The 25,802-nt window shown below is 48.6% G+C and overlaps 1 protein-coding gene across 3 annotated transcripts in view; it reads right to left on the bottom strand.

The window, feature by feature from the left end:
- Positions 1-23,944, bottom strand: part of GFRA4 (GDNF family receptor alpha 4) — a 124,238-nt gene extending 100,294 nt beyond the window's left edge. Inside the window, exon 1 of one of the 3 annotated variants that reach the window (XM_075931021.2) lies at positions 23,920-23,944. In XM_075931021.2, the coding sequence (XP_075787136.1) occupies positions 23,920-23,929 (10 nt within the window). In that variant the 5' untranslated portion in view covers positions 23,930-23,944. Of the gene's footprint in view, positions 1-13,301; positions 13,612-23,919 lie in introns of those variants that run through there. The other 2 variants (XM_075931023.2, XM_075931020.2) reach the window with 2 other exon arrangements.
- Between the last annotated feature and the right edge of the window lie 1,858 nt (positions 23,945-25,802).

Genomic DNA, 25,802 nt, shown 5'->3' with positions numbered 1-25,802 from the left:
TAGTCTTGGAAGAAATACTTACCAATTGTGACCTTAACAATTCCTCACTACCTATGTGGCAAGGATTCCCTGTTCTCTCACAGCAACTTTGATTAGGCCACACAAACTAACCACCACTTAGCACATCACTTTCACAGTATTGATCCATAAAGAATGTCATGAGGGATCTTCAATGAAAACCGGGCTCAGACTGGTCAATAATATTATTATGAACTATATGTACTGTCACTATGGAAGGAGTTACCATAGAAGATTTGGGTTGGAAGAAAGCTCAGAAGGTCATCTAGTCCAACCCCTTGCTCAAAGCAGGACCGACCCCAAATCATCCTAGACAGGGCTTTATCAAGCCGGGACTTAAAAACCACTAGGGACGGAGAGTCTGCCACCTCCATAGAGAACCCATTCCTGTGCTTCACCACCCCACTAGAATTTTTACCCCCTAATATCCAAACTGGATGTCTCCCACTGCAACTTGAGACCATTGCTCCTCAATCTGTTCTGCGTGTATATATATACTGGAAATACATTTGAGTCTGAATGAAAGCAGGGCTGGCAAGCAAGTTGGACCAAAGGATGTGTAGTCACCTGTCATTTTATCTTCCCTGAGAAAGAAAAAAGGACAGTGCATTTGGCACTCATGAAAGACAGACCCGGGCCATGTTGGCTGGAGATGGTGGGATGCTTTAGGCAAGACGACTTCAGACCGGGAATTTAGCCCGTTAACGCTAAATTCAGATGCTAGGAAGTAATCCAACTAGAACAATAATTGAAGACCCAGCCTCTTTTTCTGGTCCCTGAAGAAGCCCATGACAACCAGGATACATCCCATAACTTCCATGAGCATTTATTTTCGGCATAGCCTTTGATACTGAGAAGTATGGAAAGGGTCTCATGTTTAGCCAGGAAGCTTTATTATTATTATGTTACTGACCAAAAGCCCAACCAAAATTGGGCCTATTGGGTTGGGTGCTGTACAAGCATGTAGTGAGAGACAGTCCCCCCCAAAAAGCTTATAATCAAAATAGACAAAGCATGGAAGGAGAAACATACAGCACGCCAAAATCACTAGACCACACTGGCTCTTGGCCATTTTCACCTACCACTATGGCTTGCTCGTCATGGTTTATAAAACCGCCGGGGGCTAAATTCATCTTTGCAGAAACAAAGGCGCTGGTACAAATTCTACCAGGCAATCTACAGCAACCGAGCCACACAACAGGCAAAACGCAATGCCGGGGAATGAACAATAGTGACTCTTGATCTGAATTACGTGTTTGGCCTTTTGCCTTCTTTGTCAAAGTAACAAGCACAATGAGTAAAACCCCATTGGGAGTCTTTTGCCCTAAATCCTAGCCATTTAGCATCTGGACAATTTTAAACTCTAGTTGCCAAAGCTGACTGCTCTCCCCAAGGCGCTGCGGAAAGCCGTGGCGTATGAGAGATAAACCATTAAATCATACCTCGCGAGGGGACACCGGAGGACCTGTCTCCGTTCTCCCTCCTCCTCAAACTGGCTACGTGAGCTGTAAGCCAGCTGCATACACTTGAGTGTCAACGTGCCCTCCCACTCATGTGTCTGTGGTTAGCTTTGTAAGTGATACTGCACAGCCCTGTCAAAACCCTCACTTGGTGCCGGTATTGCAAAGAGGAGCGACTATTGCAGTTGGAGTCAATAAATCAAAACCACAATACAACTATTTCTATAGGGCCTTTCATGCAAACTGCCTCCCAGGAGGCTTCCAAGAGAAAGATGAATTAAACAGTTACAGAGTCCCGTACGCAACCAGTAACAGCAGAGAAAGAGAGAGGGGCTCAGAGCCAAGCATCGAGAGAAAAAGAGACGTTTTCTGAGGTGAACCGAAAAGAGATGAAGAGCTGAGGGGTTACAAAAGAGGATGGATTTTTGGACCGGTGGTTCCTGGCCCACGAAAGAAAAGAAGAAAACAAATCATCTTCATTTGACAGAAATGCTTAGGATACATCTACACTGCACACTTATTTGGAAATAAGCTATGCTGGAAGAAATACTCCGAAATAGCTTATTTCGAAATAGCATGTCTTACACTATAGGGATGCCTCAAAATTAGTTTGAGGCAGGCAGGAGTGGCTTGAGGCAGGCTGAGGCAGCTGGTGCCCCAGGCGGAATGCGCGATCGGCGCCCCTACCTGCACGGCCGTCAATGGAGTGATGTCATCATAGGGCACCCTGGGCACCCTGTGACATCATCATCGGGCGCCCCGGGAGCGCCGTTGAAGGTGGCGCCTTAGGCGACGGCCAAGTCCGCCTATTGTCACGGGCCACCCCTGGAGACAGGTTCCCCTAAAGTGGACATGCTACCTCGATTTAGAGCCCCAGGAGGCACTGGGGAGAAAGTTGTTTGAAGACCCTGGGGAAGAGATATTTCAAAATAGCAGCCGAGAAGCATCCACACTACTGCTATTCTGAAACAGCTATTGCGGAAGAGGCGTTATTCCTCGTGGAATGAGGTTTACAGAAGTCGGAATAAGCCAGCCGTTATTTCGAATTTATTTCAAAATGACAGAATTGCTGTGTAGACGCTCGCATTGTTATTTCGGAATAACGGCCGATATTCCAAAATAACGCTACTGTGTAGATGCATCCTTAGTGCAGACCACATTCCAGGAGGAATAACAGCTAATTCAATTTAGGGCTTTAATTTGGAATCCCATTTCACTGCCGCGTGTAGACACGGGCAGTTACTTTGGGCTAGTCAATTTCTAAAATGGCGACCGGCCAGGAACATGCTAATGAAGCATGGGATATTTAAATCCCGCGCTTCATTTGCAATTTCAGTCGCCCTCATTAGCCTCCCTAGATCAAACTAGGGGGCTAGTGTAGACATACCCTGAATGTTTACTGTCCATTTTGCTTCAGTCGTCACATAAAAGGTTAATCACAACAAGGCATTTAGCTTAATATTAACAACAAAGGGGAAGAAATGCAAGGCAAAATAGCAAAAGAGCTAGCAAGAATATTTAGATAAGTTATATGTATTCAAATTGTCAGGGTCTAACGAAATCCACCCCAGGGTATTTAAGGACCGAGCTCAATCAGTCTTGGAATGATTACCAATTATCTTCAAGAACTCAGGGAGCATGGGTGAGTTCCACAGGATGGGAGAAGCAAAATGTGCCTATCCTTACAACAAAGAGGGCCCAGAGAATTATAGAACAGTCAGACCAACCTGGAAAGATACTAGAACAAATTATTAATCCCTCAGTCAATGTGTGAACACCTGCCGGATGACAGGGTTAATAAGGAACAGGCAGCATGGATTTACTCAAGACCCAGTCACGCCAAACCAACCTAATTTCCTTCTTTTGACAGGATTGCTGACCAGGTGGATGGGGGGGGAGGGGGGGGAAGCTGTAGACAGGATAGAGTTTGATTTTAGGAAGGCTTTTGACACAGTCTCACATGACCTTCCCATAAGCGGACTAGAGAAATGGGATCCAGAGGAAACTACTGTAAGATGAGTGCCAGTCCCACTTGAAAAATGGATGGTCCTAGCTCTTCCACTCTTTGCCATGGGCTTGGCCCCCTGCCGCCCCTCATCCTCCTGAGACCCCAAGCAGGCCAGAAGACGAAAAGTGGCCTGGGATGCCCAGGCAGCTGTGGGTAGCCACAGACCCTTTACGTACATAGGGTGGGGCAGTGGAGAGTCCGAGAACAGCCTCCAGGCCACGTCCCCACCTGGGGCCCTCTACCCAGGACAGATGGAGGATCCCCAGATCTTCACAAGAGCTTGGGCAACTCTTATCATGGCCTGCCTGCAGCTCTTCGGCCTCTGCGGCCCACCTCCCACACCTGGTGAGAAGCTGGAGTCAGTTTGGGATAAGAGCCACACAGGTGTGTGGTGCTGCAGTCCCTCCACCAGCCCTGGGCAGGAGTTTCAGGGGGTAGGGGCTGCTCTTGGCCCCTCACTCCACGCAGCTGGAGGGAGCTAGTCTATCTGGCCCAGCTGCGGCTTTTGGCTTGGCAAGGGCATGGACCCTTAGGGGAAAGAGGAGGAACAGGGGTGGGGCCACAAAAGGCGTGGGGCCTCATGCCCAACTCAACTTTTAGGAAGACTCGGTCACCCAGATGGGTGCACAACTGGTTGAAAGACCATGTTCAAAGTGTAGAGATCTATGGTTCCGTGTCAGACTGGGCGAATGTGTGTAGTGGAGTTCCCCAGGGACTTGGATAACGAGCCCGATATTATTGATGGCATGGATAATGACGTGCATAATGGAATGGAGAGTACGCTTATAACATTCGCGGCTTACATTAAGCCGGAGGTCAAGATTAGAATGGACGATGATCTTGACAAATTGAAGAATTGGTCTGAAGAGTTCTTATCCACAAGATGAAATTCAATAAAGATGAGGGCGAGGCACCATACTTAAGCAGGAAGAAATCAAATGCACAAGCACAAAAGGGGGAATAACTGGCCTGGTATTGCAAAGGGTCTAGGGCTACAGAGGAACACAAACTGAATGAAAGTCAACAATGGGATGCAGTTGCAAAAAAGGCTCGTGTCATTCTGGGGTGTATGAATAGAGGTGTTGTATGTAAGGCCTGGTCTACAGGACATCCCCCCATCAATCTAAGATGTGCAACTTGAGCTACAGGAGTAGCATAGCTGAAGTTGACATACTTAGGCCTACTTACCGTCACGTTTTCCATGCAGTAAGGTCAGTGGCTGATGCTCTCCTGTCAACTCCACTCACTCATCTCATCCTGGTGGAGTACTGGAGTAAATGGGAGAGCGCTCGGAGGTTGATTTATTGTGTCTAAACAGACATGATAAATCGACTACTGGTTGATCAACTGCTGCAGCATTGATCTACCATGTAATGGAGACAAGCCCTAGAACTTCCGTACTCTACTCAGTCCTGGAGAAGCCTCGGCCGGAGTATCATGGTGCCTAGAAATGGACATGCTTTAGGAGAGATATGGACAAAATTGGAGAGAGTCTAGAGGAGAGCATCAACGATAATAAAAGGCTTAAAAAACCTGGCCTATAAGGAAAGGTTAGGAAAACCTAGGCAAGTTTAGTCTGGAGCCAAGAAAACGGAGGAGGAATTTGATGACGGTCTGCAAATATGTTAAGAGCTGTTACAAAGTGGACAGCAACCCATTGTTCTCCATGTCCTCTGCAGATAGGACAAGAAGTAATTGGCTTAATCTGCAGCAGGAGAGATTTAGGCTGGATATTAGGAAAACCATTCTAGCAGGGTAGGTCAGCTCTGGAATAGGCTCGCAAGAAAGGCTGGGAAATTCCCATCTTTGGAGGTTTGGAGGAAGAGGCTGGACACATGCCTGTCAGAGTAGGTCCAGGTTTACTTGATCCCACATCAGTGCAAACAGCTGGACTAGCTAAGGCGTGGGGTCCCTTCCCATCCTACATATCTGTGAATCTAGGACACCCACAATAAATCTGCTGGCAATGATTGGGAGATAAAATGCCAATTTGTGTTTAAAAAAAATTATATACAATATTTTGTAGTGGGGAGAAAATCGTGTTAAATAACTAAATCCATCCCCAGCAAGCGCAGGATGTCAAACGCAGCTAGAACAATGTCCTAGATGTTAAACTGATGCTCTGCTTGATTTCATAGAATACTAGGACTGGAAGGGACCTCGAGAGGTCATCGAATCCAGTCCCCTGCCTTCATGGCAGGACCCAGTACTGTCTAGACCATTCCTTGGCATAGACCTTGATGCCTTGCTGCTCAGTTAGGGCCTGATCCAAAGTTAATTGAAGCCACCTGCAGTCCTTCCTTTCCCCTCTTTGGGATTCAGCTCAGGCCCAGGGCACCAGCATGGGATTGTCCTTTGCCCCTCTTTAACTCAACTGTCCATGAGACTGAACTCAACAGCTTTCCTGTCCTTCATCATTGCCCTGTGATAGAACCTCCGAAGAGCCAGGCAGGAGAGGAGAAGGACTGGAGAGACACAAATCAATGGGGAGACGTGTTTGCAAAGTTTCCCCCATAGCGCTGGAGAGGAGGAAAATCAGGAACGCAATGGCGTTGCACTGAAGTGAGGGGAGAACTATAAAACAGCCATGTCAACAGATGCAGGTTGAAGCTCACTGTGGGGCTGGCATGCTCACTAGGCCACCTTTGGCAGTGATCTCTACAGACGAGAATGAAAAGGAGGCTGAAGGATGCTACGTAAGGGGTCCCTGCAGGTCCAAATTCAGACACATTGGTGAGGTAATGTCAGGGACACTCATAGGACCATTATTCGTGTTGTACTTGTTTGTCCTTTAGCTCTGGTCTACCCGAGGGAGCTAATGCGAAATAACCCTCCTGATTTTGAAATAATAAGCGGAGCATCTGCACTAGCAAGCTCATTATTTTGAAAGAAGGGGGGTTATTTTGCAAGAACTCCCTCGTGGTTATTTTACAATCTGTACTCCGGCTTTCCCCAGGAATAACACTTATTTTGAAACAGCATTCGTGTGGACGCTCTGCTGCTGCTATTTCAAAATGTAATGCGAAGTAATTACTCCCCAGTGCTTCCTGGGGCTCTAAGTCTGCATGTTCCCAATCATGGAGCCTGCCTCGGACTAATTTCGAGGCTCCCCCATAGCGGGGACATGCTATTTTGGCAGTTATTATTTCGAATTGAGTTATTTTGAAACAATTTCCTAGTGTAGACATGCCCTTAGAGACCTCCAAAGAGGAGTGCCTTTCACAACACTAAGCACACTTAAAAAACCAGAAAGGTGTTTCACGCTCATAGACTTGACACAAACAACAGTCAAGCTTGACTGAGCTTGGGGCAGGGCGCCAGGAAATCCCGAGTTCTAATCCCGGCCCTGCGGCAGGATTCTTGCTTATGTCATTTGGGCAAGGATTTTCAAAAGACAATACTGGAGCTACTCTGTGCCTCGGTTTCCCCTCCTGTAAAAGGAAATCATCATAATTATGCACCAAGGGGGGTTCTGTTGAAGCTAAATTACTTAGCTCCTGTCTCACAGACCTGAAGATTTATCTTTTTGTTCTGTGCCTAATCCAATGGACTCTTGGCCCAAGAGTGGGACCATGAGAGTAAGTCTACACAGCAAAGGAAAACCGGTGGCTGGCCCATGCCAGCTGCCTCAGGCTTACAGGCATTGTGTGGTGGGGCTGTTTTGTTGCTGTGGAGACATCCAGTCTTGGGTTGCAGCCTGGACTCAAGGGTTCCTGCAAGGTGCGCAGGGCCCAGAGGTTGGGCTCAACCGAAGCCGGGAAGTCAACACAGAAATGAAACAGCCCAAGGCAGGTGGCAACAGGGCAGTCGCAGGTGTCTAGCTGATGTGTAGACGACATGCCGAGCTGCAGAAGTGATGGAAGTCCGCTCAAAGTGGGGAGGCACAAGCACCCAGACTGTAGCCCCCTGCTGCCCATTGCCCAAAGCCCCCACCCTTGCACCACCCCTACCCTGAGGCCCTTCCCTTGTGCCACCCCTTTACTTGAGTCCCCGCCATCATCCTGCCCCTTCCCTCCCACTCCGTCCTCTCCATGTCCCCATCGCTCACCCCTGAGGCTGGCAAAAAAGTGGTAAAAAGCCCTTTCCCTTTTAAAAATACACAAGAATGGCAATACTGGGTCAGACCAAAGGTCCATCTAGCCCAGTATCCTCCATAGTGGCCAATACCAAATGCCCCAGAGGGAGGGAACACAACAGGTTATCCTCACATGATCCCTCTCCTGTCACCCATTTCCAGACAAACAGAGGCTAGGGACACCATTCCTACCCATCCTGGCTAATAGCCATTGATGGACCTAACCTCCATGAATCTATCTAGCTACCTAGCTCTTTTTTGAACCCTGTTAAAATCCTGGTCTTCGCCATATCCTCTGGCAAGGAGTTCCACAGGTTGACTGTGCGCTGAGTGAAGAAAAACTTCCTTTTGTTTGTTTTAAACATGCTGCCCATTCATTTCGTTTGGTGGGAATAAGTAAATGAGTAAGGAAAAGTTACTTTCTCCACACCACTCATGATTTTAGAGATCTCTATCATATCCCCCTTAGTCTCCTCTTTTCTAATCTGACAAGTCCAAGTCTTTTTAATGTCTCTTCATATGGACCCATTCCAAACCCCTAATAATTTGTGTTGTCTTTTTCTGAATCTTTTCCAATGCCAATATATCTTTTTGAGATGAGGCAACCACATCTGTACGCAGTATTCAAGATGTGGGCTACTATGAATTGATACAAAGTCAATAAAATATTCTCTCTCTTATTCTCTATGCCTTTTTTAATGATTCCTAACATTCTATTTGCTTTTTTGACTGACGCTGCACACTGAGTGGATGTTTTCAGAGAACTATCCACAATGACTCCAAGAGTTCTCTCTTGAGTAGTTCTAGCTAAATGAGTCCCCATCATACTGTACGTATAGTTGGGATTATTTTTTTCCAATGTGCATTACTTTACATTTATCAATATTACATTTCATTTGCCATTTTTTTGCCCAATCACTTAGTTTGGTGAGATCTTTTTGAAGCTCTTCACAGTCTGCTTTGGTCTTAACTATCTTGAGCAGTTTGGTATCATCTGCAAATGTTGCCACCTTACTGTTTACCCCTTTCCCTAGATCTTTTATAAATAAGTTGAATAGGATGGGTCCCAGGACAGACCCTTGGGGGACCCCACTAGATACCTCAATCTATTCTGAAAACTGACCTTTTATTCCTTCCCTTTGTTTCCTGTCTTTTAACCAGTTATCAATCCATGAGAGAACCTTCCCTCTTATCCTATGACAACTTACTTTACTTAAGAGCCTTTGGTGAGGGACCTTGTCAAAGGCTTTCTGGAAATCTAAGTACACTATATCCACTGGATCCCCCTTGTCCACCTGTTTATTGACCCCCTCAAAGAACTCTAGTATATTAGTAAGGCATGATTTGCCTTTACAGAAACCATGTTGACTTTCCCCCAGATACATAGATAAATAATGTGTTTATCTATGTGTCTGACAATTTTATTCGTTTCTATAGCGTCAACTAATTTGCCCGGTACTGACATTAGACTTATCGGACTGTAATGGCCAGGATCACCTCTAGAGCCTTTTTTAAATATTGGCATCACATTAGCTATCTTCCAATCATTAGATACAGAAGCTGATTTAAAGGACAGGTTACACACCATACTTAATAGTTCTGAAAGAACTCAAATGTGAAATTTCGGAACTCTTGGGTGAATGCCAAGTAATGGGGCGATGGCCCCAAGCTCACAATATTCTGGCACCCCTGCCTACATGCTGTCACTATACAAATAATGTTAATTGTCACTGAAAACAAAGTTCCAGGTGAAATTGGTAAAACTTCCATTGGCTTCAGTGTGGCCTAGATTTTATCCAAAGGCTTTGAAATCCTTTGTAGGGAAGGTGCCATAGAAATAAATGATACTGTTAGCAGAGATGGTCAAAAATGTAAGTAACTTCACAGAAAAATGATTTTTTGTTGTTTTAAATTTGTAGTGAAATCCCCTTCCCCCCCCCCCCCCCCTCTTTTTTTCATTTTTGGATTCAACCTTCATCAAAAAGCAGAACATTTCAGATCCAAGCAACAATGTTGTGGGAAATGTTCATTCTGGCAGAAAAGGCATTTCTGTCCAATCAAAGGATGTTGATTAACATGTGTCAACGAGATCCAAACATCATAGTTCTTTTGGGCAGTGGAGTCCTGGGATCTGGGGAGATATTCTCTCAGTGCCTAGTACACCACACTGCATTTCCCTGGATTTGGGTATCTTTTTACAAGTCAGAATTGTGGTAGCATCTGAGAGCAGCTTACTAAGCTGACTGTTTTAAATCTTATCTAGGTCTCAGAGGCTTTGAGAAATGCAGGTATAAGGTGCACGTTAATATGCAAACAATGGATCATTTCTCTCAAAGATGAGATGGGTTTTTCTGACAAATGTCCTCATTTTTGCAGCTTTTTCCCCACTCCCCGCCCCCCTACACACACATATGATTTCCCAAGAGCTTTTTGTGCTTCCCTGGGATTTGAGTTCCTATCACAGGTAAGTTGCAGCAAGAGGATCAGCCGTCTCCGTGTTTGATTGCAGCTGCAGTTAATCTGTAGGAAACCTATGCTACAAATTATATTAAGTACCAAGCACAATAAAACATGCCGGGTAAACACTTCACTAGACAGTGCGAAGATTTTATCCGAGCTGCCACTTCACGGTCCAATGGTATAGCATTAATAAAAGAGACTTGTAATGGCCTGGAATCACATCTGGGCATGATAAAGACTTCGCAGTGGAAAGGACTATTTCCAACTCCCATCTTCCAACATTTCACCCTTTTTATTTCAGTTTCATGTCCATTATTATGTTAATTACTCATTAAGTATTATCAGCATTGTGACAAATGTGTGCTCTGCTCTTCTCTACAAGTAAACCTGCAGATGAGGGTCATAAACTCTCTGGATAGGCACTAAAACAGGATCCTGCACTCTAAAGTATTTTAATAAAACTAATTAATGATACTCTGCCCTTTTATAGCACCGGTCACCCCAAGATCCCAAAGCTCTTCAAATGTTATATAAACCTCACCACTTCCTTACTATAGCCATTAAAAAGCTAGAAAACCAGGGGCACTGAGAAATTAAATGGTCTTTAAATGAGTCAACTGCAGGTCCTAGAATGGGATCCAGGAATCCTGACCCAAGTCTTACGTGTTATAAACAATCACACCATCACAAATGTTCATCCGATTGTTTGTTACACTGAGCAGGGTAATTTGGTCAAACAAAGGCACATAAATGTCTAACAAGATCTCATCAGAATCTGATATTTACTTAGCGCCTGATTTCCACAAACACAGAGAAACTGGTAATTATGACAGGCGTTGTGGAGGACAGTTTGAAAGACAGTCTTTTCATTCTGTGTGTGCACCATGGAGCCCTGATCTGAGAGGTGCAATCACAAGACATATGTTAATTCACCATAATAATAATCACCGGGGGGAAAAAAAATCAAACATTATACATTATACGCTCTCTCCTGAATTTTAGCTTCCCCTAGATGATCCCACCGAGAATTGCTTTGACCAATGACCGCAGCCAGGGCAAATGTCAGCTCAAAGGGGAAAAGGTCATTTTGCTTTTCCTTTTGAGCTTCTCTCTCCAGACCTTAGGGGTAAATGCCGAGGTTTGAAAGCCAGCTGATAATGGCTAATGTTGCAACTCTGACCTGCAGCAATTGCCTTTCATGCGTGGTAAAACTTGCCAACCACAGTCACTTACTCAAATAGAGATCTGTTCTTTATAAAAACCCTTTACTATAGGTCCAGGTTAATCTTACTCCAGGAGCCTTATGGGAGAGTAAACGACAAGGAAAGTGGTCCTTTGAGATGCAGTGTTACCTTCTTTCACTTTCTGTGCTGCACGCACCTCACAGAACATATTCTAAACTATAAATACACTGTATTGTTCCAAAGCCATGACCTACCTGATTTAACCTGTAGATAAAGGTTACATGAAATGGTCACGCTGTACCTTTAACTGTTGCCTTGCTATTTGGAGATTGCTTGCCTAATTCTTTATAGGGCCCCCATCACCATAGTAGCTGAACACCTGCTATCGGTGACACCTAGAATTTCGTTGGCTCAGAAAAAAGGTACAAGGAATCACCTGGTAGTAGAATAATTAATAGTCTAAGGAATTTTCTTTTAGAGCCTCTTTTTGACTTTAAAATGAGACATGTCCCCTCCTTGACATCAGAGACTCAGATTTCAATAGAGAATGAAATTATGAAGACATGTACCGCATTCCCACAAGACAGAGCAAGATTCTCTTTAGGATGTTGCTAGTCCTCTGTCAGCCCTGTCTACTTTTTAAAATCTCCAGTAACGGGGCTCTCTCCTCCCTCGCGACTTACAAGAATAGCGACACACACCACACAAATCCTTAGTGTCTTGGACACTCTGGGATTTTTAAGTACAGCCCCCTTCTTCACTGGGTTACAGATGAGATATTTTCTTACAGAAGCCACAGGCTTACAAAGAAACATAATGAAGCAATGAGAAAGTTGCACAGTGCGGATAACAGCACAAGTGAGAGAGACATCCAGAGATCTAAACGACTGACATCTTTAGCGGCTCGACACCTCATGCCACAGTCGGAACACTCTCTGGTATTCAGTCTGTGTGCTACCTGCATAAACGCCCATTTCAGTTGTCAAAACAAATCACATCACATGTAATTTTTTTTAGCAGCAACTGTTCAGCTCCTCACACAACCCCCCCAACCTTTCCTATCTCAAGTGAGACAGGAAAAAGCATAAATGGTTTGCAATGGGGCATCATCTTTTTAATATATTTGGTGCACGTTTTGAAGCCATTGGCTGTGTCCTAGGGGTTAGCCAGCTGTGCACTTGCTAAATCTGCCCCCAAAGATCTCAGGAAAACAAAAACACAGTACAAGGAGAACATCTAATCCTGGCTCGCCAGTCCAAGAGACGTGCCATGACCCGGACTACTTCAGATCATCCCCTCTGTGCAATTCAAACAAACGCTGCAAATAACAACCCCTGCACAACTCCACCGTGAAAACGTTGCATGTCCACATTGCACACTTAAGGCTACGTACTTCATCCACAAGGCACGTCAGGCTGGTACACACTGGATCTATGGCAATCTACACCAGCTAAAGATCTGTTCTATTGAGTCAACATTCAGGGGATGGGGACCCCGGAATATTGATCTGTAGAGACTGAAATATTGTTTTATTTTCCAGAGACTCCTACTAGCCGGAGGCATTGGAGGAGTTAGATGGTATGTTCAAAAATCTGCTCAGAGACACAGTTTTATCCCCCCTGTGGTACCTTGTCACCGAACAAGAAGCCTCGTGTGGATTTAAAAAGAGACTCCAGATTTCTGTGCATACTAAGACTGTCCAAGGTTGCAACAGGACCTACTGAAAAGAAACAGGCATCCTGGACCAGATACAAACCCTCCTGCTCCCCCGCACAAGCCAGCCACTGGCTAATGAGATTTGGAGGAACTTTCCCTAGGGAAAGGCCAGATCCGCCAGGTGCCTTTCACCTTCCAGTGTAGCAGCTGGCCCTGGCCACCACCAGCCACAGACTCGCCCCCTTGTCCAATCCAGTCTGGAGTCTCCCGCATTCACACTGGGACTCAACCCTCCAGGGGCTTTAAAGCGCAGCCCCGAGCAACCCGGGTGCTTTTCTGTCCGCTCCGGTCCCCGCGCTCGGAGGCGAGGACGCAGGAGACCTCGCTCCCGGAAAGTTGGCTGCCAAGCCCGGAGAGCCGCGGGCAGCGGGCAGACTCACCTGCGAGGATCAGCATGGCCAAGTAGAGGATCCCCCTCATCCTATGGCCTCGGGGCAGGGCCGGGGGCGAGGGGCTTCGAGCGCAGCCTCGTGGGGCGGCGGGCGCGGCTAGTCCCGCCGGGGCAGCAGCGCCCCGGCCCCCAGCTGGGGCATGGTCCCCCCGCGCCCCGCCGCGGCTCGGGCAAACTTGGCGCGGAGGCGCAGCCCGGGGCGCGGCGCGGGGAGGCCGGGCGGGCTGCGGGGCGCGGGGGCAGGACGGGCTCCCCGGCGGGAGGGGGGCTCCGCGGGCTGCTGCTGCTGCTGCCGCCGGCTCCTGCCGCTGCTGCCGCTCGGCTGGGCAGGGAGCAGCGGGGAGAGGCTTAAAGGCGCAGCGGCGCTTGGCCCGGCAGCGGCGCTGCTCCTCCCCCCTCCGCACCCCTCCCCCGCGTGGGGCGCTGCCCCTCCCCTGCCCCGCGTGGGGCGCTGCCCCTCCCCTGCCCCGCGTGGGGCGCTGCCTCTTCCCTCCCCTGCCCCGCGTGGGGCGCTGCCCCTCCCCTCCCCTGCGTGGGGCGCTGCCCCTCCCCTGCCCCGCGTGGGGCGCTGCCTCTTCCCTCCCCCGCGTGGGGCGCTGCCCCTCCCCTCCCCTGCCCCGCGTGGGGCGCTGCCCCTCCCCCGCCCCGCGTGGGGCGCTGCCTCTTCCCTCCCCTGGCCCGCGTGGGGCGCTGCCCCTCCCCTGCCCCGCGTGGGGCGCTGCCTCTTCTCTCCCCCGCGTGGGACGCTGCCCCTCCCCTGCCCCGCGTGGGGCGCTGCCTCTTCCCTCCCCCGCGTGGGGCGCTGCCCCTCCTCTGCCCCGCGTGGGGCGCTGCATCCGCGCTGCCCCTTTCCCTCCCCTGCGTGGGGCGCTGTCTTCGCGCGCTGCCCCTCCCCTCCCCCGCGTGGGCCATGGCATATGCCCATTTACCGTATGGTGCACTGTATCCATGCTTGCCCCTCACTGCACCCACCTGCTGTTCCTCATTGCATCCCCGTGCTGCCCCTTCCCTCCCCATGTGGGGCACTGCATCCACACAACAGCGTTCTGCCCTTCCCCCACATGGGGCACTGCATCTGCATGCTGTTCCTCATTGCATCCACTCACTGCCCCTCCCCTCTTCCCTTCCCTCTCCCCTGGGGCACTGCATCTGTGCACTGCATCCATTCATTGCCCCTCCCCTTCTCCCCAGGGCACTGCATCCATGCACTGCCCCTCACTGCATCCATACGCTGCCCCTCCCAGCCTCCTGTAGGGGACTGTATCCATGCTCTGCCCCCACCCGCTGCAGGGTATTAGATCTCTGCTCTTCTCCCTTCCCTCCCCTCATGGGGTACTAGATCTGTGCTCTGCTTCCTCCCCTCCCCTTTGCCCAGTGGGGCACTGTCCCCTTGCTTTGCCCCTCCCTCACAAGGACTTTGTGCTTTCTCTTCTGCCTTCAGCTCTGTCCTTTCCACCGGTCCAAAAGGAAACTCACACAGCCAGTCGTCCTCTGTGAGCTCCCGGTCTTCCTCCATGAGCCCTTCCCTCTCTCCCCCGGGCCGTATCTTCCACGCGCCTCCCCCCATCTCTACGATCTCCAGGCCATGTCCTGGAGGAGCCCCCGCCTATTCCAGCTCCAAGAACCTCCAGGAACCCCCCATCTCTGTACCCCCACATACAGCATGAGCCCCCACATCCCCATCCTCTTGCACCCTCTCACCCCCAAGAGGCCCCAAGCCAACATGACTCCCAGCTCATGTTGTCCATGGCACCTTCCAGCTCCTGTCTCATGCCCATAGATCTCCTTCTACTGACCCCCAGATCCACGAGCCCCCCAACCCCATCTACACAGCCCCTGGGCCACATCCTCCATGAGACCTTTGTCTCCGTGACCCCCAAGCCACATCCTTCGCTGCCTTCCCCCTTGCGCCTCGCTACATCTCCTTTAGTCTCACGGCCTGGAAGGGGACCTCCCTCTGGAGAAAAAATTGGCGCTGTTTTTCAGAGAGCTGTACAGCACTTGCTCTCCCTGCCGCCCAACGCCCTTCCCAATGCTGAGTCAGCAACAGTCACTGCCTCACTGCCTGGGCAAGACGGGTGGCTCACAGACAGGGCAACCGAGGCACAAGGCACTGAAGTGACGCGCCCTGATTCACACAGCAAGTCCCCTCAGGACTACAGCCAAGCTCTCCTCATCCCCACCTCGGGGTCCTACCCATTGGGCCGTGTGGCCGTATTCTTCCTTCTTTAGGATTTAGCTTAACAAGTTTGGACTTCCAATTCTGTCCCCGATTAAAAACTAAATCTCCGAAGCATTGAGGACACCGAGGCTTGTCTTTCTTCTTTGTGAGGGCGGTGTCCCCCGCCGGGGACCCTCGGAAGTGCAGTGGGAGCCTTCTCAGCCCTCCCTGGGTGGGACAGGGGGCTAGCACTTTTCCAGAGAGAGCTTTTCTCCTGCCTGCGTGCATGGTGCTGGGGTGACATGGGGGTGGGGTAGAACCACAAGCTCAAAAGTGAGGCTCAAAGTCCCGTTTCAAAGTGCTCAGGGTTTCGCTCTTTCTATTTCTGTGATGCCGGGATCAGATTAGTTCTCCTCTGAGTCCTCTGGGCACACCAGGGAAGCCACGTGAAAAACGGGAGAAACTGAATTCAACACACACTTTCCAGGTCATCTGTATCCACATCAAAAAGAAGCCAAAGCAAGCACAAATATATTTCCCCTGACAGGTCACCATTAAGACTCAGGCCTACTCCCCTCCCTCCCTTCTCCTTACACCCAGCCTCTCTTCCACCCCTGGAACATAGCAGCGAGGTGCAGACACCTTTCTGGCTGCTTTCTTCATGCCACGCCCAAGGGTGCATCGGTAGTGGGCACACTGAGATCGGGGTCAGCACTGAAGCAGCAGGCTGTGGACAGTCCAGACTGTGCTGCTCAGGGGAAAACCCCCTATCCCTTTCCAAAGGTCAGCAGATGGCACCTGGCTTGACTTTCCTCTCCCCTACTCTGCCGTCAATCGGGACGATTCTCCCGAAGCCAGCAGGTTTAGGCCATTCACATTGTGTTAGGGGAGTGGGACGCACAGTAACTCTTGTGCACCAGCTCTTGCACTGTGGGTGCTGGCTAGGTAAGGCTTTGCCACCCTCTCAGGCTTGCTGAAGGCATTAGACTAAGGTTTCCCAAATTTTTCCAGTCGCAGCGCCCCTACAGGGTCCTGAAAACTTGACGGAGCCCTTAAAATAGCGTGTTTTTTTAAATTCAATAGGGACCCAAATAAATAAAGTTTGGCAGTTCTATTTTTATTTCTTGTAGATTTCTTATACATACTTTTCCTTTCAAGAAAACGATTCAAAATTAGTAACAAAACAACCACCATCATTAACGTTTTCACGGAGAGCCCAGCTCTCGGGGTACACAGAGCAGACTCTGGGAAGCCCTGCATTCAGCTCATCTAAGCTATGTCTACACTGCAGTGTTTTTATGAAAAAACTTCACCTGCATTAGACTGACGCCGCGTTCTTTCGAAATTAAATCGAAAGAACGTGGCAGTTTTTTCGATAGTGGTAAACCTCATTTTACAAGGAAGAACACCTTCTTTTGAAAGAGCTCTTTCGAAAAAAGGTGTTCTTGATTGCAAACAGGGCTTTTTCAAAAGAGAGCATCCATATTGCCTGGGCGCTCTCTTTCGAAAAAGCGGATTGCTTTTTCGAAAAAAGTTGTGGCTGTCTAGACGATCTCTTTTGAAAGAAGCATATAGTCTAGACATACCCTGAAATGAATCTGAGCTATAGTCACATGCTGGTGTAAAACCCAGCAGGATTGAACCGGGACCTCTGGAGCTCAGTGCACGAATCTACTGCTGTCAGCTAAGGCTGTAGAGCAAACTCCTTCTCTCTGTAAGTGGTCTCAGTGCCACCTGTAGTTGTGTGGGTTACATTTGCACTGAACGTTCCTAAAATCCAAGGGTACCAGAATTGGGTTTGGCCCATCACGGAGCCAGTGCTGGGCTTAGGCTACGAGCAGCACCTATCGGGGCAAGCAGAGACTGGAGGGAATTGAGTGGCACTACAGCAGTATTTTGTAAACTGTGTTCTATGGCACACAGAACAGGCAGTCGGAGGTGCGCCGCGGAGAACAGAATTCAAAATGGCCACCCTTAAAGGGGCAGGTGACCTTTTTTTTTTCCTCAATAATTTTCCCCCCAACCCTTTTTCCCCCGACCTTTTTTTTTGATCAACAAAAAATCCCTGGTGTTCCTCATAATAAAAAATTATTGTTTGATGTTCCTCAGTCTTAAAAAGTTTAAGAAACACTACACTAAAGCAACCTGGCTTCCTTCATACTGAGTAGCTTGTGAGATGGGGGATGGGGAAAGTCTAGCATGGGACATGGCTCTCGATGTCCCCCAACACGGAGGCATTTCCTGTCCTTTCCATACTTACCTGTGAAGTTAACCCTCCCTGCATGGGTTGTGCGAATTGAATTATAAAGTGTGTTTAACACACACACACACACACACACACACACACACACACACACACACACACACACACACACGCCTCTTTTCCAAAAAAGCCACTGACACATACACACACCCTCCTTGTGCAGAAAAGCCACTGTGACATTGTGAAACACCCACATCCACCCCTCCTTGTGCAGAAAAGCCACTGTGACATTGTGAAACACCAACACCCACCCACATCCACCCCGACTTGTGCAGAAAAACCACTGTGACACACTCACACACACACACACACTGCTTGTGCAGAAAAGCCACTGTGCACCATGCTCAACCAGCCCCCGGATAGTGACTCTTGGAGCTGCGAGGGCTGGAGTTCCAATGAAAGGAGGAATTGTTTAGGGTGGGCCTGGGAGGCAGAATTAGGAGGAGCGGGATGAAAAAAGGGAGCAATGAGACTGACGAGAAGTGAAATCGACCAGTGCCATTATTTTTTTGTGGCATGCTAGCCCCAGGAGTCCCATCTGAGGTTGGGGCCCAGTGTGCTGGGAGCTGTACACACACCCCATAAGAGGCAACCCTTCAACACAGAAAAAAAGGCCACTGACCGAATCCCCCTAATCATCACCCATCGCCTCACCCTCGGGTCCATGTTGTACATCATTATACAATTCTGACTCAAACTTGATGGGAATGAAATCTTTCCCAAACTCCCTCTTCTGCCTTTCAGACAATTCCTCCCCACCCCCCAGCATCTCACCATGGGCAGGTCTAGAAAGGAAAGTTCCCTACAGAGCAATGCAAAGCAGCGTCAGACCCTGCGAGAACAACAGACGTGCAACCAGCAGCCCTACATCTTTCACTTAGGACTGTACTGGGCTGGTCCAAGCTCTCATCTCCTGCTCTCCCCTCCCTGCTCCCATCCCACCGCTCCTATCCCCCTGCTCCTCCTCTCCACCGGGCTGGGGTTAATGCTCACCCAAGCGGTCCCTGACCCTCGTGCGAGGCTTTCGCCGCACAAGACTGTCATGGCCCGCCCCCACACAGCCTGCTCCGTCTCATCCCCACGTGAGGCTGTCGTGTCTCAGATTCTGATTACTTGTTCGAGCCCTGCCCACCACTCCGTGTGAGGCCAGTGTTGCCCCTCCCCTGCCCACACAAGCTCCCTGCACCACACCCCACTTTTTGGACAAAAGGTGACTATTCGTGCTTGTCAAGTCGGCCAGAGCAAATGGGACAAAGGCCTCCTTTTGGGGAAAAAAGCCGGGACGGCTGGAATCGGGCTTAGAAAGGGGGCTGTCTGGCTCCCCCGGGACACATAGTCACCCTCCACTGCGACTCTGATCAATACCCCCAAACCTACATCTTTCAAGAGGCATGGGTCCTCCCCGCACCGATCCCAACATGCGGTGTACCTTGCCCAGCGGGTCAAATACCCCAGCAATAACCAGGTGAGTGACCCCAGACGGCCGCCTCTCTCTCAAACTTACTCCGGAAAAGGATAAAAGAGAAAACACCCTCTCACCTGTGAGCGAGCCCTTTTCACAAGACAGCCGCACCATATGGGACAGCTCAGGCCCTGCAGGCCCCCTTCAAGGCTTAAACTCCTGACTTTGTGAGACACTAAAACCCAGGAACTCAAGGGAGACACTGGCATTGGGGCCCGTGACAACCCATTCTGGTCAAAGAGCCAAAATATCAGTGGATCCAGGACTGCCCCTTTAAAAGGAGCCCCTGGTTGTGTTTGGTCAAGAGAAAAAAAAATCTGCCCCTTTAAGAAAATGTCTTTAGAGGTTTTTTGGCACATCAGGCCCCCACTGGTCGATGGCATCTTTAATTCTCCATCTTTAATGGCCATGCTGGATGGCTCCCCTGCCCAGGTCAGCACAGGGAGCTGGGAGGAGAGGGCTGTTTTTGTGGGCACGGGGAGGGGGCTTTACAAGCCACGGGGAGGGCAGGAGGCGGGGGGGGGAAGAGCCACATGTGGCTCGCGAGCCGTGGGTTGGCCACGGCTGCTCTACCCACTAAGTTGCTCACTTCGTCTTGAATGCTCGCTTGTTAACGCCTTATACCTAACATTCTGGTCTGCTTGGTACATCCCTGTGACACTGTGGCTACGTCTACACAACACATTTTTTCCGGCAGAAAATATGCTAATGAGGGACTCATTAGCATAAGTCGTGACAGCATTAGCATATTTTCTGCCATTTCTTTTTGTGCAAGGGATTTTTGTGCGAAAAGAAGCAGTGTGGACTTCTCTTTTTTTTTTTTGGCGCAAAACCCCTGTTTTGTGCAAGATCCTGATGCCTGCCTGAAGAAGCATCAGGATCTTACACAAAACGGTGGTTTTGCACAAAAACCCCCCCGTCCACACTGCTTTTTTTTGCACAAAAACCCCTTGCGCAAAAAGAAACGGCAGAAAAAAAGCTAATCATGTCACGGCTTATGCTAATGAGACCCTCATTAGCATACTTTCTGCCAAAAAAACTCATAGTGCATACATAGCCTGTTTGCCTTTCCCAGAGTGGAGGAAGAGCTCTGTGGAAAGCTTGGTTCAATAGGGGGGCCGACAGACTTGCTGGGCCCTGGGCAAGGTGGAGGGGCCTGACTCCAGACTCCCAGAAGAGGCAGGCCCTTGAGTGGAAGGGGCAGGGCTGGGGGCTAGGGTTGCCAGATGGTTGAAACAAAAATACAGAACACCCATCCCCCCCCCCCCCCCCCCCCCCCCCCCCAAAAAAAAAACACAGGGAAAAAATTCTGTTGAAGAAAAAAAAAGGGAGAGGGAGACCAAAGGACTCCAAGACTTATTAAGCAAAAAATAAAATAAAATAAAACAGCATGTCCCCTTTAAGATTGAGTGCAGGAATAGAAACAAGAGAACAGTTGAGCACTAAGACCCAGGGGAGTCATTGCTTCCCCTTGGTCTTTTTGCCAGCAGCCATTTTGTGCCGGCAGCCTTGTGGAACCAGGTAAGCATGGGGTCTGGGGTCGGGGGCTAGAGGTGTTTGTACATAAGGTATATATGCCTAATTTTTGCAGAAGCACCAAGGCCTGGATCCTCACAGCCATTTGGGTGAAGTCAATAGCATGGTCAATAGGATAGCACTCAGCAATGTTGGGGGAGAGGAGATCAGGCGCTGAGTGTTTGTAGGGTTACCAGGTGCCCGGCATTTTCACCTTCTGGCTGGGGAAAAAAAATCAGAAAATACCGGACATCTTAGGTTTCCAGTATTTTCTGAATTTTTTTTTACCGGACAGGAGGCAAAAATACCGGACTGTCCGGGTGAATATCGGACACCTGGCAACCCTACTGGGGGCAGCTAGCCCTCAGCCCTGCCTGGAAAATGCCGCACTGTGGCCCCTCTTCCCCCAACATTGCTGAGTGCTATCCTATTGACCATGCTATTGATTTCACCCAAATGGCTGTGAGGAACTAGGCCTTGGTGCGTCTGCAAAAATTAGGCTTATATATCTTATGTACAAACAAGCGTGAGCACCAGGGCCGGGATTACACCTAACACACCTCTAGGGACAGTACCTTCCTGCCCCAGCTTTGTGTCTTCCATTAAAAATGAAACTTTTAATCCACTTTTAAATTTTAAGTGCCCTCAGAATGCCGGCACCCTCAGCCACGTGACTAATGAGAAATCCGGCCCTTGTAAGGACAGGGTATTCAGCTTGATTCTAAAGACCGGTCTATACCGGGAGACTAGCTGTGTCTCAGGATGTGTCCACACAGCACCCAAACTCGAAATAATAAACACACAACAAATTGCATATCTTATTTCGATTGTACTTTGAAATAGCTTATTTCGAAATTTGGCATGTTGACACAGCGCCAAATTTCGAAATAACACACTATTTTGAGATATCCCTTAACCCTTGTGGAATGAGGATTACAGGGATGCCAGAACCGCGCATCCGTTACTTTGAAAAATATTTTGAAATAACGGGTGTATTTAAAAGATGCGGGGATAAGTAGGAATAAGAAATCCTCCGGAAAAGGCTTTATTTTCCGGAGAATCACGTCTAGACTGGCGCTTTTCTCCGGCTTATCCCCAAGCCGGAAAAAAGCGGCAGCCATGTAAATGCAAATGCCGCGGGGGATATTTAAATCCCCCGTGGATTTGCAATTGCGATGTGTCTCATTAGCATCCCTTTTCCGGAAAGGGATGCCAATGTAGACACAGCCTGCTAGTGTAAGGCTGAAAGGTGGAACCAAACCTGGGACCTCTGGAGTTTTGTGCATGAACCTCTTGTGCGTGAGCAAAAAACCATCTGGCCCTCAGCTAAGGCTGTAGAGAAGACTCATTATTTTCCCTGTAAGCAGTCTCAGTGCAACAAATGGGACAGTGCACCACATCCAGCAGGTGTGTGGGTTACACTAGGTCCACGGAAGAATTTTCCAGTCTATCGAGCTACTGCTTTGCCAGGAGGTGGATTAACTATGCCGACCAGAGAATTCCTCTGATTGCAGAGATGGGGTCTACATTGAAGCACTCTAGGGCTACCTCTATACTGCTTCCCTCTTGCGCAAAAGCCTATGCAAATGAAGTGCAGATTAGAATATTGCCATGCTTCATTTGCATAATTAATTAGGGGCGTTTTTGCACAAGAGGCTTTTGCGCAAAAGCCGTTCTTCCTTTTTTCAGGAAGAATGGCTCTTGTGCTAGAGAGGGGTTTTGCGCAAAAAGATGCTGTGTAGTTGGTTCCTTTTTGTGCAAAAGCTTCTTGTGCAAAAACAGACCCTAATTAATTATGCAAATGAAGCGTGGCAATATGCTAATCTGTGCTTTATTTGCCTAGGGTTTTGCGCAAGAAGGAAGTAGTATAGACAAAGCCTACAGCTACGTCTACATTGCAATGGTATTTCGGGATACCGGAGTATCCTGACATAGCTATCCTGCATCTTAACTGCAGGCCTGTTGTTTCGGTTTTGCTATTCCGATGTCCCTGTAAACCTCATTCTCCGAGGAGTAAGGGACGTTTTGGAATAGCATCTTATTTTGAAATTTGGCGCTGTGTAGACAGCGCCAAATGACGAAATAAGCTATTTCAAAATAAGATCAAAATAAGATATGCAATTTGTGTAGCTCAAATGGCGTCTCTTATTTCCACCTGCAGTACAGTGTAGACGCACCCTGGCAGTGCAGCTGGGCCTGTGCAGCGGCTGAAGTGTAGGACTGTGTGTTTGGACAGCAGAGATGTGGAATATCTGCAAAAGCAATCTGAAACTCTTACAGGATGCAAGGAGAGACCATGTGCCGATTGCCCAAAAGTACTTGGCAGCAAAAGATTTTTTATTGTTTTGATCATTTTCTTTCCCCTTGTGTTCTTGGAAAAAAAATGTGTCCCAGGGCTAGATGGGCAATAACACACACAGACCTTGACCACATCACAGAACGGAATCGGACTCTTTGATGAATGAATCCTAAAGATCTTCCAAGGCTCAGGTCAGCTTGGCAACTTACGCCAGTGGAGGAAACACGAGGAGCCTTGCGGGAACGAGCCAGGGGCCTTTGGTGCAAAGATCTGAGCCGGGATGAAAACTAAGACGGCTGCTTGACAAGCCTGGCTCAGGCTCCGCGCCCATTGACGTCACCGAGCGAGGAGGGCGTCAGGAGGGAAGGATTTGGCTGGACGTGTTAAAGCATGAGGCAGTAGTGAACACAGAAGGGGGGCAGAGTCGGTCTGAGTTCAGAGCAACACGCTGTCAGTCGTTCAAGTTCAGCACAGGACGTGAACAGTGGCGGGACGTCTATTAGGCAGGGCTCCCCACTGATTTGTATCCCAAGCCCTTGATGAGGGCGCCGATGTTGTATGCTAACATTGCTGTAAGGACATTTATTTGGCCACCATTGGAAAGGAGTGGTGGAGAGAGGGTTTGGGGTTATGAGGACAGAGTAGCAATTTCCAATGGTAAAGCCATTGTCTTTGTACTTTTGACGCCACCTCCCTTCTCCTTGACAGTCTCGGAGGATACCTAGCTCGTATATGGAGCTTTCCATTCCTGGCACTCAGAGGGCTTTGGAGAGGAAAGTCCATATCATTTCATCCCCATCCCACAGATGGGGAAACTGAGGCACAGAGCTCTGCTCTAAATCACACAGCGGGTCAGTGCCCAAGCTAGGAATGGAATCCAGGTCTCTGAGCCCAGTGCTCCACTCACCAGACCACATGGCTTCTTCATGGGTTTTGGGTCTCCTCCCACGGTTGAATCTTTTTGCTCCATTTGATCAGACCAGCCGTTCATGGGATAGCTCGCCTGGAAATACAACAGGTTTTGTATGTTTGGGAAACACTTCTAACGTTGAGCTGCCCCCACTAGCTTCAAAGCAATTCAATCCAGGAGTCCCAGCGTTGCCGTGTTAGCTGAAAACTACTTCACAAGAGCATATTGAAAAAGTGCTGTTTTTGTGTGGTCCTAGCAGTCACTTAAAACCACCTGGCTTGGGGGTTACAGGAATCTCTTGATGCGGCATGGGTGGAACCTCTCTAGTCCAACAACATTTGTGGTCCATCATGATTTTAGTTCGCCGGAGGTGTATCTAGACGACACCTCTCCGTCGACAGAGAGATGTAGATTAGGCACGTCAAAATTGATAATGAAGCCAGGATTTAAATATCCTGTGCCTCATTAACATAAACATGGCCGCTGCTTTTTTTCCGAAATGGCGCTTTTTTGAAAAAAACAGCAGTCTAGCTGCAGATCTGTTGAAAATAAAGCTTTTTTCGACAGATCCTGTAAACCTCATTTTTTGAGGAATACAGGACCTGTCGAAAAAGGCTTTATTTTCGACAGATCCACATCTAGACTGCCGGTTTTTTTAAACTCCATTTTGAAAAAAGCGGCCATGTTTATGCTAATGAGGCATGGGATATTTAAATCCCTGCTTCATTAGCAATTTTGACGTGCTTGATTTGCATCCCTCTGTTGACAGAGGGATGCAGTCTAGGCGTAGCCCGGGTGTCCACTTATCATGGGTGTGGCCAAGTGTCTCACGGTCCCATAAAGTTTGTTTACAGCCACCAATCCTGACCTCCGTGTTCTGTGCTGTTCTTTAGCTCTAATTTACCCCTAAATGCCTTCTATGATATGAGCCCAGTAAGCAATGGAAGTGTTGGTAATGCTGCTAGACCATACTGACGTTCTGTGGTCCGACAAATTCTCTGGTTCGGCACAGATCCCAAGGATGCCGGACTAGAGAGGTTAACTTGTATGCACATGCAAGGCCACCAAAGACTGTCAGATGAGTCCCAAAGGAAAGCCAGGGTCACTTTGCTTATCACTATCAGCAGAGCTTGATAAACCCTGGCGAGAGCTACTCGCCAGCTCCACACTGCGCATGCACCAGACCGGCACTGCGCATGTGCGAAGCACCGGTGAATGGAGCAAACGGAGTGACCGGCTGAAATCTACTCGCCATGGGCAAGTAGATTCAGCGGTTTGTCGAGCCCTGACTATCAGTGTGAAATGTATGTACAGATTCCACGTGGGGAGTTATGTATCTGTGCTGCAAATATATTCTTAGCAGTCTGCATCAAGGGATTAGTCACTCGACAAAGGTAAAAAATGGGTTCTCCACCAGGCAAGTGAGGTTGATACATAGATTGTGTATTGTTTTATTCACAATGGGTCCCCTAGCACAAGTCGGAAGGGAACATGCTTTTGCTCCATGAAAAGAGGGGCGGTGGAAGAGGACTTTGGCTAAGATTACCTTAGACAAGAGATTGAAGTTTAGTCTCTAAAAGTGTGCTATGATTTTGTTTTACATGTAGCCATTTGCTTCCAATATCCCTACCCACTAACACTTGAATCTCTTAAACAACAACAGTGATAGAAATGTAGCCGTGTTAGTCTGGTGTAGCTGAAACAAAAACCAGGACTATGTAGCACTTAAAAGACTAACAAGATGGTTTATTAGGTGATGAGCTTTCGTGAGCCGGCTATGGCTACACTGCTGTTTTTTTGTGGAAGAGAATATACAAATCGCATTCGCATTTGTATATCTTTTTCCGATTCTTTTTGCGGAAGAGGTTTTTCCGATAAAA

The sequence above is a fragment of the Pelodiscus sinensis genome, chromosome 4 (assembly GCF_052426305.1).
Source record: "Pelodiscus sinensis isolate ZL-2025 chromosome 4, ASM5242630v1, whole genome shotgun sequence".
Classification (NCBI taxonomy): Eukaryota; Metazoa; Chordata; order Testudines; family Trionychidae; genus Pelodiscus; species Pelodiscus sinensis.
This window is presented reverse-complemented; position numbering and strand designations above follow the sequence as displayed.